Genomic DNA, 20,704 nt, shown 5'->3' on the forward strand with positions numbered 1-20,704 from the left:
AAACAATGCTTGTAGATTGGCTATTTCAAATGTATATAGCCGGGCTGAAGTGATTACTGTATATTTTGTAATCAAAATCTACAAAACTAGTAACTAACGTTTTCAAATAATTGTAATGTAGTAAAAAGTAGGCTATAATATTTGCCTCTGAGATGTAGTGGAGTAGAAGTAAAAGTACTGAAAATTGGAAATATTCAAGTAAACTTTCCACCACTGGTAACTGGACGTTACCAGCCAGTTTAATTTGGTTTAGTTGTTACTTGTTAGTTCAACATTTGGTCTGTATATAGATAAATTAGAAGTAATATATGATTGTTATTAAAGCTTCAACCTGTAAGTTATATATCCTGCTGCACAAGATTGGAACCTGAGTGTCTTGTGCGGGAGAGAATAGGTATTTAGGCCCTCACCCGAGAGATTGATCACCCCACTTCGTCTGGGAGATATTGGGCTTCAGAGAAGTTCAGACCTTAGTAGATGTCCTACCTACCACCACCACCACCATGGTCTAAATTTCTCAGTGGCAGAATAAAGACCACATCCAACCACTAACAACTTGTTAGTTGTAATAAACAACTGTACAATAGTAACATTTGTATGCTGGAAGACTTAATAACACTTTTACTGTGAGAGAGAAAAAGTAAATGATATTCTGTTGGATAGAACGGCATCTTGTTTGACTGCACTTATTTTATTCCCAGGCACTAATCACTTGAAACACATGTGAAATATGAAGAAAGAAATTGCGGCAGTGGTGTTTTTCTTGATGAGGCTCATCAAGAAGGGAGGGAAGTTGGAGTCTCAGAAGGTCGACCTGTTTATTGAGAGGCTGACTGTTGCGCTACAGGAGAAATTCCGGGGACACTGGTACCCTGACAACCCAGGCAGGGGCCAAGCTTTCAGGTACTGGTATATATGTCACGGTTTTAAAGAGAACCAGGGCATTCGAGACGCGGAGCACTCGTGGTGCGGCACGGGGCGGAGCAAGCGGTCGCCAATACAACGTACTCCAGGCGGTGCGCCGCTCTATTGTCCACGACACTGCGAGCGGCTACCGAAGCCCCCCTGTATCCACGAAGCCCAAACGAGTTACGAGGCCCCCCTGGGTCCACGAAGCCCCAAGCGGCGCGAAGGCCAGCGGACCTTGGTCCTGCTCTTCGCCCCCGAGCGCCGCAGGCGCGAGTGGCCGCGAAGAGCGGGCCAGGGCCGCGCGGCCGGCGGAGCGCCGCGCGAGTTACGAAGCCGTGGTGAATGCAATCGTTATATTTATGCCCAGGCCGTAAGGCCTGGGCAAGCGCACGTTAAACGCCCTGTCCAAGTGACTACAATGGAGCTAATGGCTAGGCTAGGCTAGGCTAGGCTAGGCTAGGCTAGGCTAGGCTAGTAAATAAAGAGTAAACACTTCCGGTCTGCGGCGAGTTCAAAGCGTGACGTAACTCTCTTATCCAGTGGCTGACGTCGCCATCTGGTGGTGATTAGTGTGTGGTGAACTACAAAACGAGCGCTCTTACCGAGGTCTCCCTGAGTTACCCATTTACCCTGTAACATATACATCTAAATATCGTACTGGAAAGAAGAACCCATGCTCCAGTGGATCCAATGTAGTTATTTAGTCGCAAGCTGTACAAAACCCACACAGACTTGACCTTGACTAGCATCCCTTTGGCGAAATTGGTAGATACCGTTATATAAGCTGAAGCTCACACCACATCACATTTAGCTTGCTACTTTTGTGCAACACTTGTTTGAGAAGTATATAGTAGTATGACCAATAGCATTATTTATGAAAGAAAAAATAAACATACAAAGATGAAATATGGACATCGACAAACAATAAGTTATTGGTGTTTAGTGGATGCTTATTGCTCACATGTTATGAAGTTAATGGCTTTTCATGAAATTATTATGACGATCAGAGATCTCCGCCTACTGATATGTCTAGGGAAATCTAAATTCAATTATGGGCTAGAACAGTGGCGAACAGCCGTTAATAAACCTACACCCACTCCTTTGAAAACTAATCATATAATATCCCAATATGAAGGTTCGCCCTAATGTCTGTATATTGGTTCTACAATGCAGTCGTCTCTCCACAGAGATTTAATCCAGTGATGTTGAACCATTTTCATTGTAATGGGTCTCGAGAACAACCCGTGTTTATTATTCAAGTGGGTCTGACCTGGGGGAAATTGAATGGGTCCCCAATAAAATGTGTTTCAAATAGTAGCTTTGAACTAATCTTTTATGTTATGGTTATATTCGTGTGTGTGTGATCTGAACTGATCTGATTTTACAAATAAGTCCCAAATTTGAAAACCTTTATAACTATGTACAAATGTTACATCATCAAATAATAAACAAAAATTCAAATAGAAAGAAAAATATATATTGAGCATTAAGTATAACAGTGATACTCTGTATATATGGTAGGGAGGTTGTCATCAGATTCAGAAGTAGACATGAGAGTAGAAAATATATTTACTGTTGTCTTTTGGTTAGCTGCAAGCTTCAACTACTTTGGCATTTTATTTCTAAAGCTGAAATGTTTCTATGGTTCTAATATTATTTCTACACAGAATGTGTTGTTCATTACATGGGTATGCTGAGGTGAATGCGTCCTTTCTTAACAATATGCATCAGAGACGCTGGGCGTGCAGTGTTAAACATGACAGGTGGCCCATACATTGAATCTAGATGTCCCCAGACGTATCAGTAAGCAGAGGTCGTGGCTGGCTACGCAAGACTAGTACTAATAGCAAAGTCTTGTTGTTTGTAGGTGCATCAGAGTGAACAGGTTACAGAGACAAGATCCAGAGTTTCTGCGAGCCTGCCAGGAGAGTGGGGTGCAGTACAAAGACCTGCGGCTTCCACGAGAGCTAACCCTGTGGGTTGACCCTGGCGAGGTCTGTTGCAGGTAATCATTAGGATCAATTTCTCTTCTTGTAGCCAGGTCTGATTATTAACCCCTTTAAGCCTAGAATTATTTAATGATTTAACTATTGGAAAATAGCAGATATTCAAGCTCACAAGCTTGTAGATCTGCTATTTTTGAAAAGTCTTGAAAATATGTGCAAATCTTTGGATATATGTATTTTTAAAGTGAACGTTTGTAACTAAAATGTTGCTTCTGAGGCGTCCCTGGAACTAAATATTTTGAGATGGAGGTCCGTGGCCAAATACATGTAATTTTGGGGGTCCTTGACATGAAAAAGTTTGAGCACCACTGACATAGAAAAATAGTTTTTTTCAAAAAATAAACCTTAGAATGGTTTAGAAGACACTTGTAGAATCGGGTAAATATTAAAAGACGCGTGCAAATTTTCACAATTAAAAAAAAATTGCAGATCTACAAGCTTGCAGCGCGGCAAGCTTGTATATCTGCTATTTTTTAATAGTTAAAGCCTAAAATAATGCGTAATAATGGTCTAAATGGGGGTTGTTCCCCACAAAAGACATTGAGTTTTCTTATTTTCTCATTAGATATGGAGAGCAGAATCCATCTTTCTTGGTGGCCAGATTTTCTGGTGATGATGAGGACGACAAAGATGTCACGAAGAAGGTGACCAGTGCTCTGGAGAGGGTGACCTCAGACTACCACTCAGGTTCTTCCTCAGATGAGGAGACCATGCTCAGGGAAACCTCTTCCACCCCTACTCACCAGGTAAACTATAGGATTTTCAAAAAAACAAGACTTTATCAGAATATTATGATCATTTGAAGTCAAAACCTTGCATGTCATAACACTCCTGCTTGTTGAAAGTTTGTGAGTCATGATCTCTTGTTCGGGGCACTTCCAAAGACTTTTGGAATAAAAAAAAAAGGTGTAGGTTTTCTAAAGGTCTTTACACACGGGCAAAAAAGCGACCTGAAAAGTATTCGCCTTACACCTTTTCCCATACACACCAAAGTGCGACGCTCGCCAAATTAAGTGATCTGTTGTGCGCATTGTTTGGGGCTGGCTCACACAACCCATCACATCACAGCAGAGGGCACCACGGGTTCACTGTTCCCCCACAGTCAGGCAGCCTGCAGCAGCAGCAGTGGTGTAATGTAAAGTAACTAAAAGTATGTATTTACTTGAGTACTGTTACTGTAGCCTACTAGGTATTTGTAGGCTACTTGAGTCCAATTTCCAGTAGCCTACTCTCCTTTGATCCACTACATTTCGGATCCTATTGTTTTTAGTAGCCTACCCAACCATTTATTTTAAAACATTGGTCTTTTTGCAGATATAAATTAGCCTATAATAAAACATACACAAACCATACTTTTACCAGTAAGAAATTCGAGTACTTTTTCCACCACTGACGGCAATACTAGAAAGCAGCCACACAGACGAGACGACACGGAGAAGGAAAAACACTGTTCCCCTCGGGCTCAATGCAAATGGATGGTCCCTCGACCATGTTCCCTCTCTCTCTTTAAATAGGATAGAGTGAGCTTGCTTTGATACAGAGAGAGAGAGTAGTTTGCCTGCGAACGTTCGCTAAATCCGAAACAAGAGCGAATAAAAAAACACGCTTTTTTGAAATTCACGTTCGGTGTGGAAGCTTGCATTGACTTTATAAGGTTTAAAAAGAAAAGCGAATTATTCACTATTCGCAAATTCGCCCTCAGTATGTAAAGACCTTAAGGTTTGAATACTTTGTTTGTAACAGACAGTATAATAATACCTTTGTCTATTTGTCAAGGTGTTGAACCCTGCTGCACCTACATGGAATCCCAAGAGGAAGACGGTGCGTGATAAAGGTCCTCACTATGAGTGTAGACCTCATAGCAGACCCCCCCATATGAGACATAATGTCTGGGTCCCACCTGGATACAGAGGAGGACCTGCATACTGGGGCGGCAATCAGCATTGTTACAGTTAATTGGTGGCAAAAGTAATTCACACTGGACATTTGGGGAGCAAAGAAATTAAAGGAACCATTAGGAATGACTGACCAAACTTTTTTTCTTTCTTGATCTTTTTTTTTTTTTTATATATATAGTGAATTTATATTGTTTATTTTGATACTAATTGTTCTTTGCACTTTAGACTATTTTAATAGTGGGAGTCAAATTATTGTATTGGATTAGAAATAAGTATTATTTTGTACCCTTGGAATAAGTACTGTATTTATATTACGGGAGAATCACATGTATGCCACCTACCGTCCTTTGTTCACAAATGTTTTATTTATTCATAGTGTTGAATTGTGGTTGAGGTTCATAGACATTTTATTATGAGGTTCATTAAACGTGGATTCAAGTCATCATGTTTGGACTCTGCTTATTCCTGTAAAGAACGCTACATTCTGGCACATTTAGTGACTATAGTATACTGTTAAGAGAAAAAAGCAAAAAAAGAAAAGGAATAACAGCTTTACATATGATGGGTGTATTAAGTATAGGCAGTAACTTGCAACTCACACTACCAAAATTTGAAGAATCACAAACTTTAAGAACACTGCTCTCATTTGAGTGATTTAATTAATTATGAACGTTTTAAGAGATGTTAAAATGTGTTTTACCTTATGAAAACATTTAACAAGGCGCACAGCCATTATCTGCCTGTAATAATTTAACAAGGTGCACCTGCCTGTAATGATCTACCTGTATACATATCTAGAATGGATTCACAACATTTGGGATACAATATGTTAGAGAGTAAATATCCAGGCGGAGGGGGGGGGGGGGGGTTGGCTTATTGATAGGCAACTGCCAACATGAGGAGACATTGCCCACATGTTACGTTGTCATTGTAGTTGCTCTCCAGAGATGGCCAGTGGTTGCACCTTTCAAAGTTTTCACAGAGGAAATAATTATGATCTTGTCTCTGTCTAAAGTGGTGGTTCTCAAGGTGGGGTTTGGGGACACCCAGAGGTCCTTGAGGGTGTTCTAATGGGCCCCCAGCTCAATGATGGCTAGTTAGTTAGGAACCAAATGGACCCTTATTTGGCTCCATTTGTACACACAACAGAGTTAAGATTGTCCGTGGTCTATTGCATGGGTTCTCAAGGTGGGGTCCGGGGACCCCTAGATACATCAACATCAGCCATTTTCAAATATCTTGACATTCTTTGAAAATGTTTGAATAATATTGTTTGACATTTTTAACCCCACAAATCTTGTACGGGGGTCCCTGGCACACAATCTTTTCAGGCGGGGTTCCGGGGCCAAATACCCATTCATTTAGGGGTCCCTGGCAGGAAAAGTTTGAGAACCACTGGTCTGAAGAAACGGGCAGACCCCACAGTATATCCCAAATGTCAACAACGTTTGTTGTTGTCGCTATCGTCCAGCAGGGGGCGTCAGTGCAATGGGTTTTTGACATAGGTTTTGACGAGGAGCCTATCACGTGACCGCCCAGCTCCCTCATGTGTGCACCTGCCGTGTCGCGGCGGACTGGAGGAGGAGTGGACTTTTGGATGCTACTACGGTGGACTGCTCTGCGCTCTCCTAAATTCAACATAAGTTCTTCTAGCGAACTTTGTCAAAGGAACTCTGGGATAGACCGAAAGAAATGGAGTTCAGGATACCCCACTTCAGCTGTGTACTATTAAGTGTCTTAGCAGGTAAGTTCTCCGAACAAGAACAAGCGATCGAGGATCTATTTTAGTTTTATGTTGGCGAGAGCGGCGGCATTATAGAAACAGTGTGGTGGTCAGTAGCAACCACCACACTCAGTGCTATTGTAAGGTTACGGTTTGGCAAATATTGCATATATTTAGCTATGTGTCTCGGCTTATAAGGGAATGTAAAAACTATTATGCTTGATTATACCTTTGGCTTTAACTTTTGTCTTTTCTTATGAAAGTTGTCGTTGATGAATCTGATAATAGTTAACGTTAATCGCAATTACTAGTTGTTCCTAACTCCTATGTGTTCAGTTTGGGTTCGTTCGATATGTTTATGAGAACATGCTCAATGTAACTTAAACCATATAATATAACTGTATCACACAAGTTAGTTAGTGGGCTTTGAATGGGACTAAAACATTGAAGTTTTCTAAACCACAACTTAAGTCACCAGTAGGGCAGTAGCCTTTTGCACACAAATCAAGTGGATGTGGTAGTTAGTTCACGTAACCTAACCTACTATATGAAAGATAATACGTCTTTTGCATTGCCCAAATCATTTAGTATTTATTTCACTGTGGGTGTATTGAAAGCTATCACAACAGTACAAACGTAACATTCCTACTTATATTGGCGAAGGAGTGATCACAGCTTGTTTCTGTCGACTGTTATTTTAGTTTTCTTTAGTAGTTAAACACAACTGGTTTATCCGACTTTAAATCTGTATTGAAGGACTTCAAACTAAGTGCTGCGTTTTTGTGTGCTATCTGCCAACAGTGCACCCTCAGTGTTTATGTCCATGTGTAACTCTAGAGAGGTGTACAACTACAAAATGTAACCAAGTGGACCCATCCGGGTCTATTTGGTTTTGTACGCTTTCAGTGGACACTAGACAATAAATCCTCAGTCTACTATTAGGCTAGATCAGCCTTCCTCCTGATGTCCCCCATGCAACATGTATGTACCCGAAACATAACGATAAGCTTGAAAGCTTCTAAATGTTGATGTCATCATGTAGGACTTGGTTTTGCCATGATTTTCCTGTGAAATACATGTTTCAGGTGAATATATATTCCTGAAACATTTGTGTAGCCTATAACTCTCAGTCGTGGTTGTAATGATATTTATATTTATATTTATTTTGTAGAGTGTTTTTTTTTTTTTTTTTTTTTTTTTTTTTTCAGAAATATATGCAATATATTGCATATATTTAGCTATGGGTCTCGGCTTATAAGGGAATGTAAAAACTATTATGCTTGATTATACCTTTGGCTTTAACTTTTGTCTTTTCTTATGAAAGTTGTCGTTGATGAATCTGATAATAGTTAACGTTAATCGCAATTACTAGTTGTTCCTAACTCCTATGTGTTCAGTTTGGGTTCGTTCGATATGTTTATGAGAACATGCTCAATGTAACTTAAACCATATAATAGACTATAACTGTAATAACAAATATAATTTCTCGCGGTTATCCCTGTGCTTTCTGCCAGCGCAAGTCATTCTGAATAACTTGGGGGAATATATTCTGAAGGTTTGTTGATAATTTGTAAAACATTAAACATTAAGCTTACATTCAGCTTGGTAGGCGTGTGAATCACAGTTTCACCCATGCTGCACTTTGTTGATTGTTGTTGCATTTTATTATATGGGCGTGTTTCACCCTCCATACAATGCTCAGGAATTTCCACTGAAACTAGCTGGTCATTCCTGACACTCTTGGCAGCCATGTGAAACAACTGTAGCAGGTGTTTCTTTTATGTATGAATTTGTGGCATCCTTTAGCAGTACTGAAATGTTTGCAGGGGGTTTGAATTTGAGATACAAAGACATGAATGGTCAGGGGGCAATACCATTCCAGTCCGATGATTACTGAGTGAGAAATAATGAAGTGCTTTGTTTTAGGCTCTACAGTCAAATCACTCTTACTGCTATGTATGTAAGCTGGGAACGTGAGAGTGATATGTAAAAGGTCTGTGTAGTGTGTTTAACCTACATTTTCTCATGCTACACAATGTTGCGTATACTTCACAAGCTCATTACCATCTTAATAGCACCATGGACCTGTCATTTGGGCACTGTTCCACTTCAGCAGGCATGAACTGCATTTACCAGGCACCATTCTTTTGACATTCTTTAGAATAAAACAATGTGCTAGCCCCACTTTTAAATGGAGAAACGGATACCATTTTGTATTTTCTGTATCTTCAATATATATATTTCAGAGGGAAACTGACATAAAGATCATAGCCTATTTCTTAGAATGGCTGGAACTATAGTCATTTGATAATGCAATATATTAATTGTTATATAATTATGCAGAATATAGTATTGATTCCAATGTTATAGTCTTTTCTGAATAAAAAAAGAAAGGGTGAGATGGTACAGGTGCATAAAGTGATATAAGAAAAGTGAATCCCTGCACAGTGCACACGGTCAGCATTAAGGCATGCCCGAATTCTGACCGAATTTTCAACAAATGTTCTGCTAGTGTATGACTTATAAGTGTGGGTATTCATTAGACTTGGGTTTTGTTGACAGTGACACTATAATTTAGATTATGTTAAGAGTCTCATGACTGGAGTGGAATATTTATCTTCATAGTGGTAGTTTATCTGGGGCCACTGCAATATTTGAAAATAGGATACAATTCATTGTGTTGTTTGACATTTTGAATAGAAATTATGTCAGTTTCTGTAGGGAACTTGGTTGCCAACATAATCCTTTATCCAAGACAGACACTGTGATTATCAGCCAGTACAGTGTAGCTAGTTTGGTTTGAACCTGTACTGTAAGTTTGTGGGTGTGTCTCATCCTGGAGAAAACTATTGTGTGGGAAATACCACAGAAGTGGTTTTCAGTATTTTTTTTTTTGTCATACCTGAGATATCAACCCCCTCCCCCTTTCTCTGCACATGATGCTTCACTCATGGGAACCCCCTTTCCTGGAATGGGAATTAAGCTACCATTCTGGGTCTTCAGTACATATTCTATGATACTTGCACAAAATTGTGGAAATATTTCAATAAAAGGTGACCATGAAAGGATAGGCATATTAAATAAATCTGGCACAATTCACCTGTTTCACCAAACTAATGTTTGGTACCATGTCATGGCTGGAGTGATCCCCTTGTAAGATCTAGTACAAGACAAGTACAAGCCCCCTTCCAGTATACTGTATAGGTCCAGTTCCAGTCTTGCCAAACACCAGCCACTCTTTGTTTGACCTGTGAGGACAGTCAGTCATTATCTCTGAACCATATAGTAGCGGCTTTGATGCGCTCTTAGCCACTGACCTGGGGTATGGTAAATGTGATGGGAAGACGCCATGAGCAGGCTCACAGCGCTGTTACCTGATAAGCCTACACTCAAAGGTCCCTGACGGGAGTTGGTTGCTAGGATACCTTTTGAAAACAGACACACCGATCCCGGGAGTGTATTGCTCAAGTAGACCCTCCCCCATTGCTTGAAATTCTCTTTGGAGTCCTTTTTATTGCAGAAAGTTCCTCCCTATTATATGACGCATAGTTACTATGAACATGGTCTCACATTAACCTCGCCTCACCAGGCTTTCCCGAGAGAAAGCCTGGTATTCGTTTACTAAACAGGTCGTCTGATCCGGTCTAGACCGGATGATATCTTACGTCATTTTGTATTCAAAACGGACTACACTTTGGCCGGAACTACCGACCGGAATCAGTTTTATCCCAGTTAGCGCATGCGCAAAACCAGGTTAAAACTGATTCCGGTCGGTAGTTCCGGCCAAATTGTAGTCCGTTTTGAACACAAAATGACGTGAGACGTCATCCGCTCCCGACCGGATCAAAAGCCCGAAATTGGAAGCGATCCCAGGCTAGTCTCACATAGTCAGACTTTCAGAGAGCTCCGCCTACTCAGGCGGAGTGGGCGGAGGAAGGTATCTGGCTATGCAAGACTATTATGAACATGTACATAAAGTGATGAACTTTGGTAGAGCTCTGGTTTGTGTTTGTGTAGATCTCTGGAAATAATGAGTCCAAATATTGTCAGTCATCTTTATCTATTGTTCATTTACAGAGCACAGAAGCAACTTATTAACCTATTAAACCCTATATATTTAGTTGACCGTGGCCCACAGGGCTCTGTACTTGTTCCCCTCCTTTTTCCCTAGAGCTACACCAAATCTCTGCTAGAAATGGCAGTTCAAATACAACCACCCCAATTTTATAAATGATATTGTATTAACATACTTTTCAGATTGGACAAAATAAAAATCTATTCACTAAAAAGGTTACGTAATATGGCTTTAAGTCTCCAAGAATTGGAGATTTAAAATGTTGTACACTAATGTGAACCAGCATTGTAAAAATAGTGGTACAGCTATGTAGATAGATGGTGGTGACGTGAACCTGAGCTATTGTCATTGGACCCATGGAGACAGCTTCGCCTTGAGGTCATGATTTCACATTCAGTTCTCGTGACACGGCTGTCCCATCCCTCCACTCGTTTCCTGTTGGCACGAAACACACGCCGGCAACAGCTTCACCTCCACCCCAGCAGTCGCCCACTCTGCCTCGAGCCCCCGTCCTTGGAAATAAAGCAAGAACATGTAGAATCGGATTACACTCCGGGGACGACGTTTTGTCCTCCACAATCTGACGATGAGGACCCAGTCTGACACCAAATGCACCAGCAAACCCCTTTTCACATCACCCTTTCCTATAATTTATACTGGGAGCAGATTACAATCTCAAGAACTGATAGTGATAATGATTGATAGTAGTAGCCTATTTGTTTCGTAGGACTGTTAATAGCACTGGAGCCACTCTGTATTCACAATCCATTCCTTATTGCCAGGTAGTGGGGGAGCTAAATGTCGGCGCCTCGGCCTTCTGCCAAAGTATTATGTAGAGAGGAAATATTAGGAACGTATTACTTGAATGCCTTGGTCATAAACCCACTTTATATAGATTTTTGTATTTGCCTCTGTACTGTCATTAACCAGGTGCTGATCATTTGAGAAAAGTTATGGCTTGGTACTGAACACATACCTTGGATTTGGTCTCATATGTAGTGAAAGTGGTGGAGTTTAGAGCTTTTATTTGTTTACTTTTACTCATACAGCCTATGGTTTTTTATTATCATTAAGTTATGTTTATGGCTTTTTGTACCTCTTCTTATGCCTAGAAAAACCTTCCAGCAATAATTACAGTATGTATATACTTGTGCCAGCAGAGTGCGCAAGTACTGCGTTCGGTGTTTCTGTCGCGTACTCTGTTTGCGTTTTCACCTGTAGCCAATCAGGGACCATCATTCTTGGTGACTTCATCAACTGCCAATGAGGGACCAGTATTCCTGGTGACATCACCATCAACAGCCAATGAGGGACCAGCATTCTTGGTGACGTCACCATCAACAAGTGCGACCTGATATAAATAACAGGGGGCGCTCTGTGGCGCACAAGTAGGCAAGATGCAAGTTGGCACCTCGATAGAGTGTAGTCTAGTTAGTTGCGCCAGAACTTATTTGGGAAATGGAAATTATTTGGGAAAATGGAAAAAATGAACTACAAAAAATAATTATTAAAAATAAATGAAAAAAGTTATCGAAAAACACGGCCTGCTCACGTATTAGGAGGGTAGTATGAGTCACCAGAAAGAATTATGTGTGTTTTAATGAATCTATCATGGTTAAAATGAAGTTTGAAGTTACAATGTGTGTGTGTGGGGAGAGGTCCTGGGCCTGGAGGGCCTGGTAACATTTACATCAATATCTAAATATTGAATCAAGAAAATTAAAAACTGTTCAGGGTGTTCATAAAAGCCTGATTAGACGATAAAATTACCAACATTTTGGTAATTAAAAATGTTCCCGTATGTAGGTATGTCACTGTCTGTGTTTTTTTAAGCCCGTAGCCCAATCAGGGACCAGCATTTCTGGCAACGTCATCATTAACAGCCAATGATGGACCAGCATTCCTGGTGATGCCAGTGGTGGTGATGTCACTAGCATCGCCAGTGGTGATGCCAGTGAGCGCACCTCATGGCACGCTCTGCTGGTGCACATGGCCTACTTGTGCACAAGACGCAAGTTGGCACCTCGACAGAGGGCAGTTCTAGTTTAGTTTATTTTCTTGAATGCCACGTGACCTGGCTGAGACCAGCTTTCTCAGGCAGGTAGGCTCTACTGGTATCACCTCCAAGTACCTCCATACTACAGTAAACGCACAAGGGTTTGATTTTACCACCATAAATATGGCAGGTTTAAAATGTGTGTTCATTTAAACGTAATATTGATTTCAAATACCTTTTGACGATTCAGATGGTGTTCCTGAATTTGCAAGATTGCATAAATGCCTACTCGCCACCAAATCAGCTGTTGTTGACATACTACCACAGTTGGGTGTAAATTACTATATAATATCTGTCTGAATTCTTATGTTCTGTGCCCACTTAACATGAGGTTTTGCCTTTTTATGAAATGAATACCATACAAACCACGAGTGGCTTACTCTAGTCTTTGACCCTGATAGTCTAAATGATTAATATAAACATTTCTTGACATGTACTGCACAAGTCCCCAGTCCTCCCCACATCTGCTTAATTAACTTTTAATGTTCAGTCATGTTGCATTAAATGGGCGGCCGAGAAAACAGAATATAGGCTCAGAGTAAGACAAGCATGGCAATGCTTGAGCATTGTTAAAGGCTTGTGGACTGTGGACTGTATCGAGTGAGGAAGAATTCCCATGTAAGCCATCAATAATAACAAGGTCACAGCGTTGCTGATTCTCTCCACTCTCTGATCCCATCGGTCATCATCAACTCTCTGCTCGGTTAGAACGATAAACACCACCAACACATTTATCACTTAGCCACTTGATACCCAGACCTGCGTGGTCCCACAATGCCCTCTGCTCTTAATGAGGAAGAATGGCGCTCTTTGACAGATAAACCATTTCCTGTGATGGTAATAGTCCCAACACGTACATATCTCTAATATTCATCATGCAAACGGGACAACCACACATGACAATGACTTTTATTTATGTCACAAATTCCATCATGGTCTCATGGTTTATCACCCTTAAACTTGTTATTTTAATAGGAAGGGTTTACTGTACATCTTGGTATGGAATTCTAACAGTTTTTACTATCCATATTATGCAGCAGGTATTTTAAACCTTTAGCCTGGTTCTCCCTCGCGGTTGAGCTTGAATTTACTTATTCATATTCACCGTATTCTGGTCCCTTCTGCATAATATCCTCACGGCATGTAAAACCGGCCATCCTTATGTGAGGATACACAATGTGGCAGACATGTCCCCAGGGTGCTGCATCTGCAGGTGCTGTTAGGCTGTCTCTGTTGCTTCAGTCGCTACCTGCTAGGTAGGTGTCAGCTCCACTCTGTACACACTGGAACCTCTGTTGTGTAACACCAAGGAAGTAAGCTGTAAGGGGAGAAATGTTGGAAGACCTGACCATAAGGGGCGCAGATGGCCGAGGGGTTAATGCACGTCCCATATTATATAGGTTCTGATAGCCTGACAACGAGGCCTGGGTTTGATTCCCGAGCGCGGCGGACCTTTGCGAGTTGACTGCATGTCACTCCCGACTCTCCCCGTTCCCTGTCAATCTCCACTGTACTATTAAAAAGAAAAAGGTAGAAAAGCCCCCAAAATAATTTTAATAAATAAATGAATAACTATTTGGTTGCCACAGCAAGAAATGTATTAGGTTTATGTTTGAATTAAGCATTATCAAATGTAAATATGCATACCACATCTGTAACAAAATCTTACACACAACAACGCAGTAAGAATAAGATTAGGATATACTGTGTCTTTTGCTACACCCCACCCCCACATTAGAACATGATAGTTAATTGCATGTCTAATCTTGAAAAATATTATGGCTCAGAAAATAAGCGGCAGAAGGTGGAGCTGAATTTGAAAAGGGGTAGATTCAGGCAGCTGTTGAGCCATTTTTAGTGCCTTTATCTCATTGCAAAACATTACACATTCTAGGCTCCAGGGATGTTGAGAGAAAAAGAAAATAAGCGTTGACTGTTAAAGGGATTTTTGATTCAGTCCCCTGTGCATCAACCCTGTGGCATTGGTACTCTAACTCATGTCTATCCTTGTCTAATGTTTGAATCACCACGCCAAATCAGTTGTTGCCTCTCATTATGTTAAGTATATAGGAAAAAGGAATTTGTGATTGTTGATATGAACGAATAATCTTTCGTCATATTTTGGACACTTCTCAATGTTTTTGACTGTCTCTATTATACATTTTCAAATTCGTAGCCCCATGGTTATTTTTTTAAAACGGTAATGCTCGCACACTGATGGGCTTCATTTTAAAGGAAAATAAATGTATAGCACAGTAGCACTCCTAAAGTGCTGTGACTTTTTGGTTTCACATGCCACATAAATAATACTCACTCATACTAACCTTTAGCAACTGTAGCCTGTTTATCGGTGTCAAGCAGAAATTCCAGCACCCCTTTATTCCAGTTTGTTGTGTTTACACTGCAATACTGCTATAATGACGGCTAAAAGATGAATATACATTATATTGCTGGCATAGGCAGGGAATAGCATGGGAATCTGAGTTGTTCATACATCACATCCCTTAGCATCATGTGATGTCTGTTCATATTGTTACCGGTGCAGTGGGTACACAGTACTTAATACTAGTATTCGCGAGAGGTGACTAATCTGACTATAAGCACGCGACAAGACTAGGAAAGAAGATAATGTGTATAGAAAGGAGAGAAACAAATATCCATCTGCAGGCTGGTATACAAGCAAATTGTACTTTAACCTCTTACATTATGAACTAACCACTTAAATCCTATATCCATATCTATCCATCCATCCATCTATCCATCCATATACATTGTATAGGTCATGAGTAAATGTTAAATTGTAACATTTGTGGAGGATATTCACAGAGAGAAGACGTTTTGGTGCAGAGCATGGATGTATGCTCAATTTAGAGCATATACTACGCTATGAATATTTAATTTAAGCTCTTAATTTGTCTACACATCAAATGATGTCAAGTTGCTGACTCTGGCTGTCTGCCACCTGCTCTTTGACTTCATACTTGGATGGGGCCATGGGGGGGGGGGGGGGGGGGTAATAACTTATGAGTAACTATAAAGTATGAATATGAAGTGAGACACAAATGGACTGTACATATGGTCAATTAGGAATGCCCTTTCCTTCCCACTGATACCTAGTCTATTACTGCTGGGCGATTGTTGGCCATGCATCTGAGGCACAATGACGAAGACATCTGCTCAAGTCTGGTCTGGGGAAGGGCTGAGTGCTTGAACCACAGCAAGGTCAACAAGCCACCACAGACATTTAATTACTGTCATGCATTTCACCGCCATGTGAGCAAGTCGGCAGCTGGTCCCGCATTGCCTTCCAGAGAGATGGTATATCGAACTGAAAATAGCCCAGTGATTGGTTCGTTTATGGTGTTCAGAAGGCACATTATGGCACAACCTTTAATCACTAGTGCTCCTGTTTTAATAAGCAGGCACAAATGGGCGGTCAGTCTGCAGTTCTTGCTGGGATATAGAGCTCCTGGGGAACCAGCTGTTAAGTGTCTTAATGGTTTCCGTGTATAATTCATGAGCGTGCACACAGAGCTTGCAGGCTGGCTCAATCTTAGCGGCTCATAATTGGAGAGTGAAGTGTCCCCACTGTCAAACTGGCACGAATAGCACCCTATACCTTCTGCAATGCGTGGAGGAACATCATTGCGTTTAATCCCTCTGAGACACCATGTCTGGCAACAATAAGAAGATGATGCATTGTCTCCTGCTGCAACACCAGCCTCAGGAAATATTGTAACGGTTTAGAATACGTGTTTTAGATGGTGACCTGTGGAAACGCGTGCACACAGAGGGCTGTCTGATACTGTCTATATTGTCTCCACCTTGAATATAATCTGCCATTTTACTGTATGTCTTATTAATGAGCCTTGGGCTGAATTGCAGCTCCTGTTGTTCTCACAAGATATCGTTAAAAGGATGTGACTGACTGCTGCTGATATTTGGGTTTATTTGAAGAGGGAAAGCCCCTTAATAATAAACAGTGACTTTTGGGGACACTGTGATAAGAAAAGATTTATTGACTACAAAGCTTCAATGACTGTCTGGTGAACCCTTCAAATTTGACATATTCTTTGTTGCTTGACACCATTTTTCAAATTATCGTTCATTATGATTTACATCCGTCTGGTATAGACTGCCCTTCCGTCTCTCTTAAAGGGCATTTAGAGTGGAAATGGATTAGGGTTTTTTCATAGTTCTGAATGGACCGTGAGTAAGGTCGTGCAGTCTTGGTTCTACTTACTACAACTCTTTTACCACACTTTCACTGGGATCATGTACTTGGCAGTCTGATCTATAAGTCGCGCTTGGTTGTCTGTATGTTTGGCCACTTAAGTTGGAGCTTAGCCCCTTTTAGATATCATTAGAGCCTTGGTGTAGTCAGCTCGTGTGGGAGTTCTCAGGCAAAGGCACATTGCTATGACCACTAAATATATCCTCCCAGGCCAGGTAGCCTGAGAAATGACCTTTCAAAATCTCTTTTAGGTGACATTGCAGGTTGCTGTTTTTTCTTTTTCTTTTTTTGTATCATGGATGGACACTTTTCCTACTCTTGCTGTTGGTATAAAATGAACAGGATGTCGTTTAAATTTAGCCTCCTTCACAACTTAAAGGTACCGTTTAAGTCCTTGGTTGTAATTTTAAATGAGCGACCTTTAAATAAATGTTACTCTTGAACTGGTATTGACGTGACGATACAGACCACCTTGAATATTATTGAGACGCAGCATCCCTTCACGTGTTCCCACTACGTGTCTGACCACATGTGGCTGGTAAATGGTAATATTCTTTTAACTCAGTGGTTCTCAACCTGTGGGTCGGGAGCACACATTCATTTTATTACAAATTGTAATGCCTCAACTCTTACTGCTCATAGGGTGGGGGGTCCCCAGTTAAAATATAGGCATGGCATATGACAATGATGTGCTACTCATTCTACGAATACACCATCCTTACAAGTTGTACCTCGTTTTAAAGGTGACTATTCAGGAATTCCAATGATGTCAAACACAATTCTATTTCTTTTGTACGCTTTTGTATTTCAAATATTACCCTATTGCCATGAGATGCTCAATTTCTTTCTCTTGGCTAGCCTCAACAAACCGTGAATCTCTGTTGAAATTTCTATTGCTTTTTTTTTTTACTTGAGCTTTTGTGCTTCTGTCTAATATCCTTACTTTCAGTTTTGCTTTGCTCTGTTAAATTGCAAAAACATCACAGCTGCCGCTCTTCATTCCAGAGGCAATTTCATGCTCTGAAGTCCTATTTAATGTAGGACTAATGTAAGTCCACGTACGTTAACGCCTCACATCTTTTCAAAAGGCATTGCATCCAGTTGACCATAGGCCCTTGAGTGATCAGTTTACCGAGATACTCAATGATAATTTGACAGTCGAGATGGGATCTAGAAAACCTATAAAGTGTGTCAAGACAAAGGTCAAAATCACAAACTGTTCACTGGCTGCACCCCATATCCCAGCAGCACTCCTCAAATCTGAGCTCTGCAGCTTTAAGAGCTTACTGCATTTATCTCTGCTGTCCAGACTCTCTGCTCTTCTTTATTTCAGCCTGACAAGTGTCATCTTGTATGCCGTAACAGAACGCAACATTGAGAATAAATACCTTCAAGGGATGTCATGACCACAATGGAGGTTTGAGGGATGAGGGATGGTTGCCTGCTTGCCTCTTTTTAGAATGCTAAACCAGTACCAGTGGAGTTATTTTTAAATTCACACGCTTCCTCATTCTTCCTTGTCATTTTATTATTTGTATTTTTTATAGACGTGTGGTCATGTTGAGCTCTCTCTTAATGTCAAGGCTGAGAATGTGAGCTTACAGACAGAAATACACCCAGTGGTCCAAGTTAAGCTGTTACAATAAATGACAGCCCTGTGCCTCTGGCTTCCTACAGGGCTCAATGCTCAGGTACATTTACTACACCACACCTGCTGTGAACCTCTGAAAGTATAGATAGACTCTGGTCTTTTAGCAGCAGTCTCTGTGATTCGCCTGCCGTGTGAAAATACAACGGGACTGAGAGAGATGAGGATGGAATAAAGGATGTAGGAGTCAAAGGGCGTTTATCCACGCTGTTATCTTTTAGTGGTGTGCTTATCTTATTGTCCTCTCCTTTGCAGAGGACGGGAAGGTTGTCTGTGTTGCTCCAGATTTCAACCCCCTACTCTGCCCTCTGGGGAGAGCCATCAAAAACTCAGCAATGCTGTTGTAAAAAAAGCTTTGGAAATGGTATTGAATATTGATCATTTTATTGGTGGTTATTGTAAAGTACTTTCTCGGTAGACAGTGTTTTATCAGAGTCCCGAGACTGTTTCAATGGAAATCCAATATCATATAACTTTAAATGGGTTTCGTTGCTCATCCAGCAGCAGTCACACTGGCATCCAGCCAGGCATCACACATTAAAAAACATATATGATGCTGTTCTACAAATTTAACGTCCAGCCAGAGGACAATTACCACCATGCAGTGTCCTGGGGCAAGGGCCTAAATTTAGACCATCATCCTCAGAGGGAACAACGTGAGCAAGACAGAGTCATTGACTGCCTCAGAGCAAACCCGGCTGACTGGCCTACATGCTCCTGTGCTGCATATATAGAGGAAATGGTTTACTGTGTAAAACATGCATCTAAAAACATGCATGCAAGTTAATACTTTAATCTGTTGGAATGTGCAAATGTCTACGGGAAAACGTGAGAAAGTCATCCGCAACCGAGACAATTGGATCAATTGGCAGCAATTCTGTTTACCAAGAGAACTAACGATTCCACAGAAAGCAGCTCGTTAATGTTTTTATTTGAGCTAATCCTGGTTTTGAGTTGATTCCTTCAATATTTGCGCTCGTGTGTGTGTGTGTGTGTGTGTGTGTGTGTGTGTGTGTGTGTGTGTGTGTGTGTGTGTGTGTGTGTGTGTGTGTGTGTGTGTGTGTGTGTGTGTGTGTGTGTGTGTGTGTGTGTGTGTGTGTGTGTGTGTGTGTGTGTGTGTGTGTGTGTGTGTGTGTGTGTGTGTGTGGGGGGGGGGGGGGGGGGGGGGGGGTACATAATATAAAATATCTACATTCCTCTGAACCACAAATGGGGCACATGAAAGTACTAAAACCTGTCGGATCCAATATTTATCTGCGTCAGTGTTTTAAAAGGCTCCCTCCCTAACTACAGAGGCCAGGGAGGAACGGAGGCCCAGGAATGCATCAGTAGAGCTAGTCATGATAGTCTTTACATACCACTGTCTGTGAATCGTCTATAGCATACTGTATATCCTCACACACCTCAATCCTTTTAGTTACTTGGCAGTAAGCCACAACAGTCTTTACTGTATTGTTTATGTGAGCATGTGCGTCTGTCTGTGTTTACTTACTAGACACCTTATGTTGGAACAAAGTGTCTGGGAAGTTGGACATGCTCATTGTGAGTTTTGCACATGCTGAAACTGGGGCATACCAGAGTTGTTAGTGTCAGTGATGCGTTTCAGATGGTATGAGGAAGCTGTTTCCTATCACTGAGAAAAGGCAAACCTGACCAGGGTGAACTCAGTCATGTTTATCCTCATTTCATTTCATGTACAGGTGTCCTACGTTGGTGAAAATGTACCGCGAAACATATGGCTTGTTTTAGACATGGCCCTTCTGAAAACTTAGTTTAACAGTTTTGTGTGTGTATATATGTTTTTTTCCCTATTTTCTTTTGGTCAGTTGGTTCCCGGTTCCTTTGATTAATCTCCATTTCTAATAACTGTGAGGCTTGTTAGGGCTTCCACTTCTTAATCCTTAATTGAGCCCTGTGTTTCAGAGGGAAATGTCTTAGAATGATATTCACGCTCTGTCAGTCTTAAGCTCTAATCGTGAGAACCCGTTTTTTGCTTTTCATCGCCTTAAAAAAATATTTGGGCTATGTTCTATGCTGTTTGTGTGCGGGTGGGAATGAAAGTCTATTCATTTTAAGCCTGTGTAGGGCATTTCGTTATCTGCCCTCCTCCACACATCCCAACAACCTCACATTTTAGAAGCCTGGTGTAAGTCTG

At 41.1% G+C, this 20,704-nt stretch overlaps 2 protein-coding genes across 2 annotated transcripts in view; both read left to right on the forward strand.

The window, feature by feature from the left end:
* The first annotated feature begins 718 nt into the window (after positions 1–718).
* Positions 719–5,108, forward strand: btg3 (B-cell translocation gene 3). The gene is made up of 4 exons (XM_080749669.1): positions 719–903; positions 2,777–2,914; positions 3,481–3,661; positions 4,692–5,108. The coding sequence occupies exons 1-4, from the start codon at positions 731–733 to the stop codon at positions 4,869–4,871; spliced, it is 672 nt and encodes a 223-aa protein (XP_080605795.1). The 5' UTR covers positions 719–730; the 3' UTR covers positions 4,872–5,108.
* Positions 5,109–6,406: 1,298 nt separating this feature from the next.
* Positions 6,407–20,704, forward strand: part of cxadr (CXADR Ig-like cell adhesion molecule) — a 49,784-nt gene continuing 35,486 nt past the window's right edge. Inside the window, exon 1 of the mRNA XM_080748907.1 lies at positions 6,407–6,557. Within this exon, the coding sequence (XP_080605033.1) occupies positions 6,506–6,557 (52 nt within the window). The 5' untranslated portion in view covers positions 6,407–6,505. The remainder of the gene's footprint in view (positions 6,558–20,704) is intronic.

This window comes from Nannobrachium achirus, assembly GCF_963921795.1.
Source record: "Nannobrachium achirus genome assembly, chromosome: 19".
NCBI classification, from domain to species: Eukaryota; Metazoa; Chordata; class Actinopteri; order Myctophiformes; family Myctophidae; genus Nannobrachium; species Nannobrachium achirus.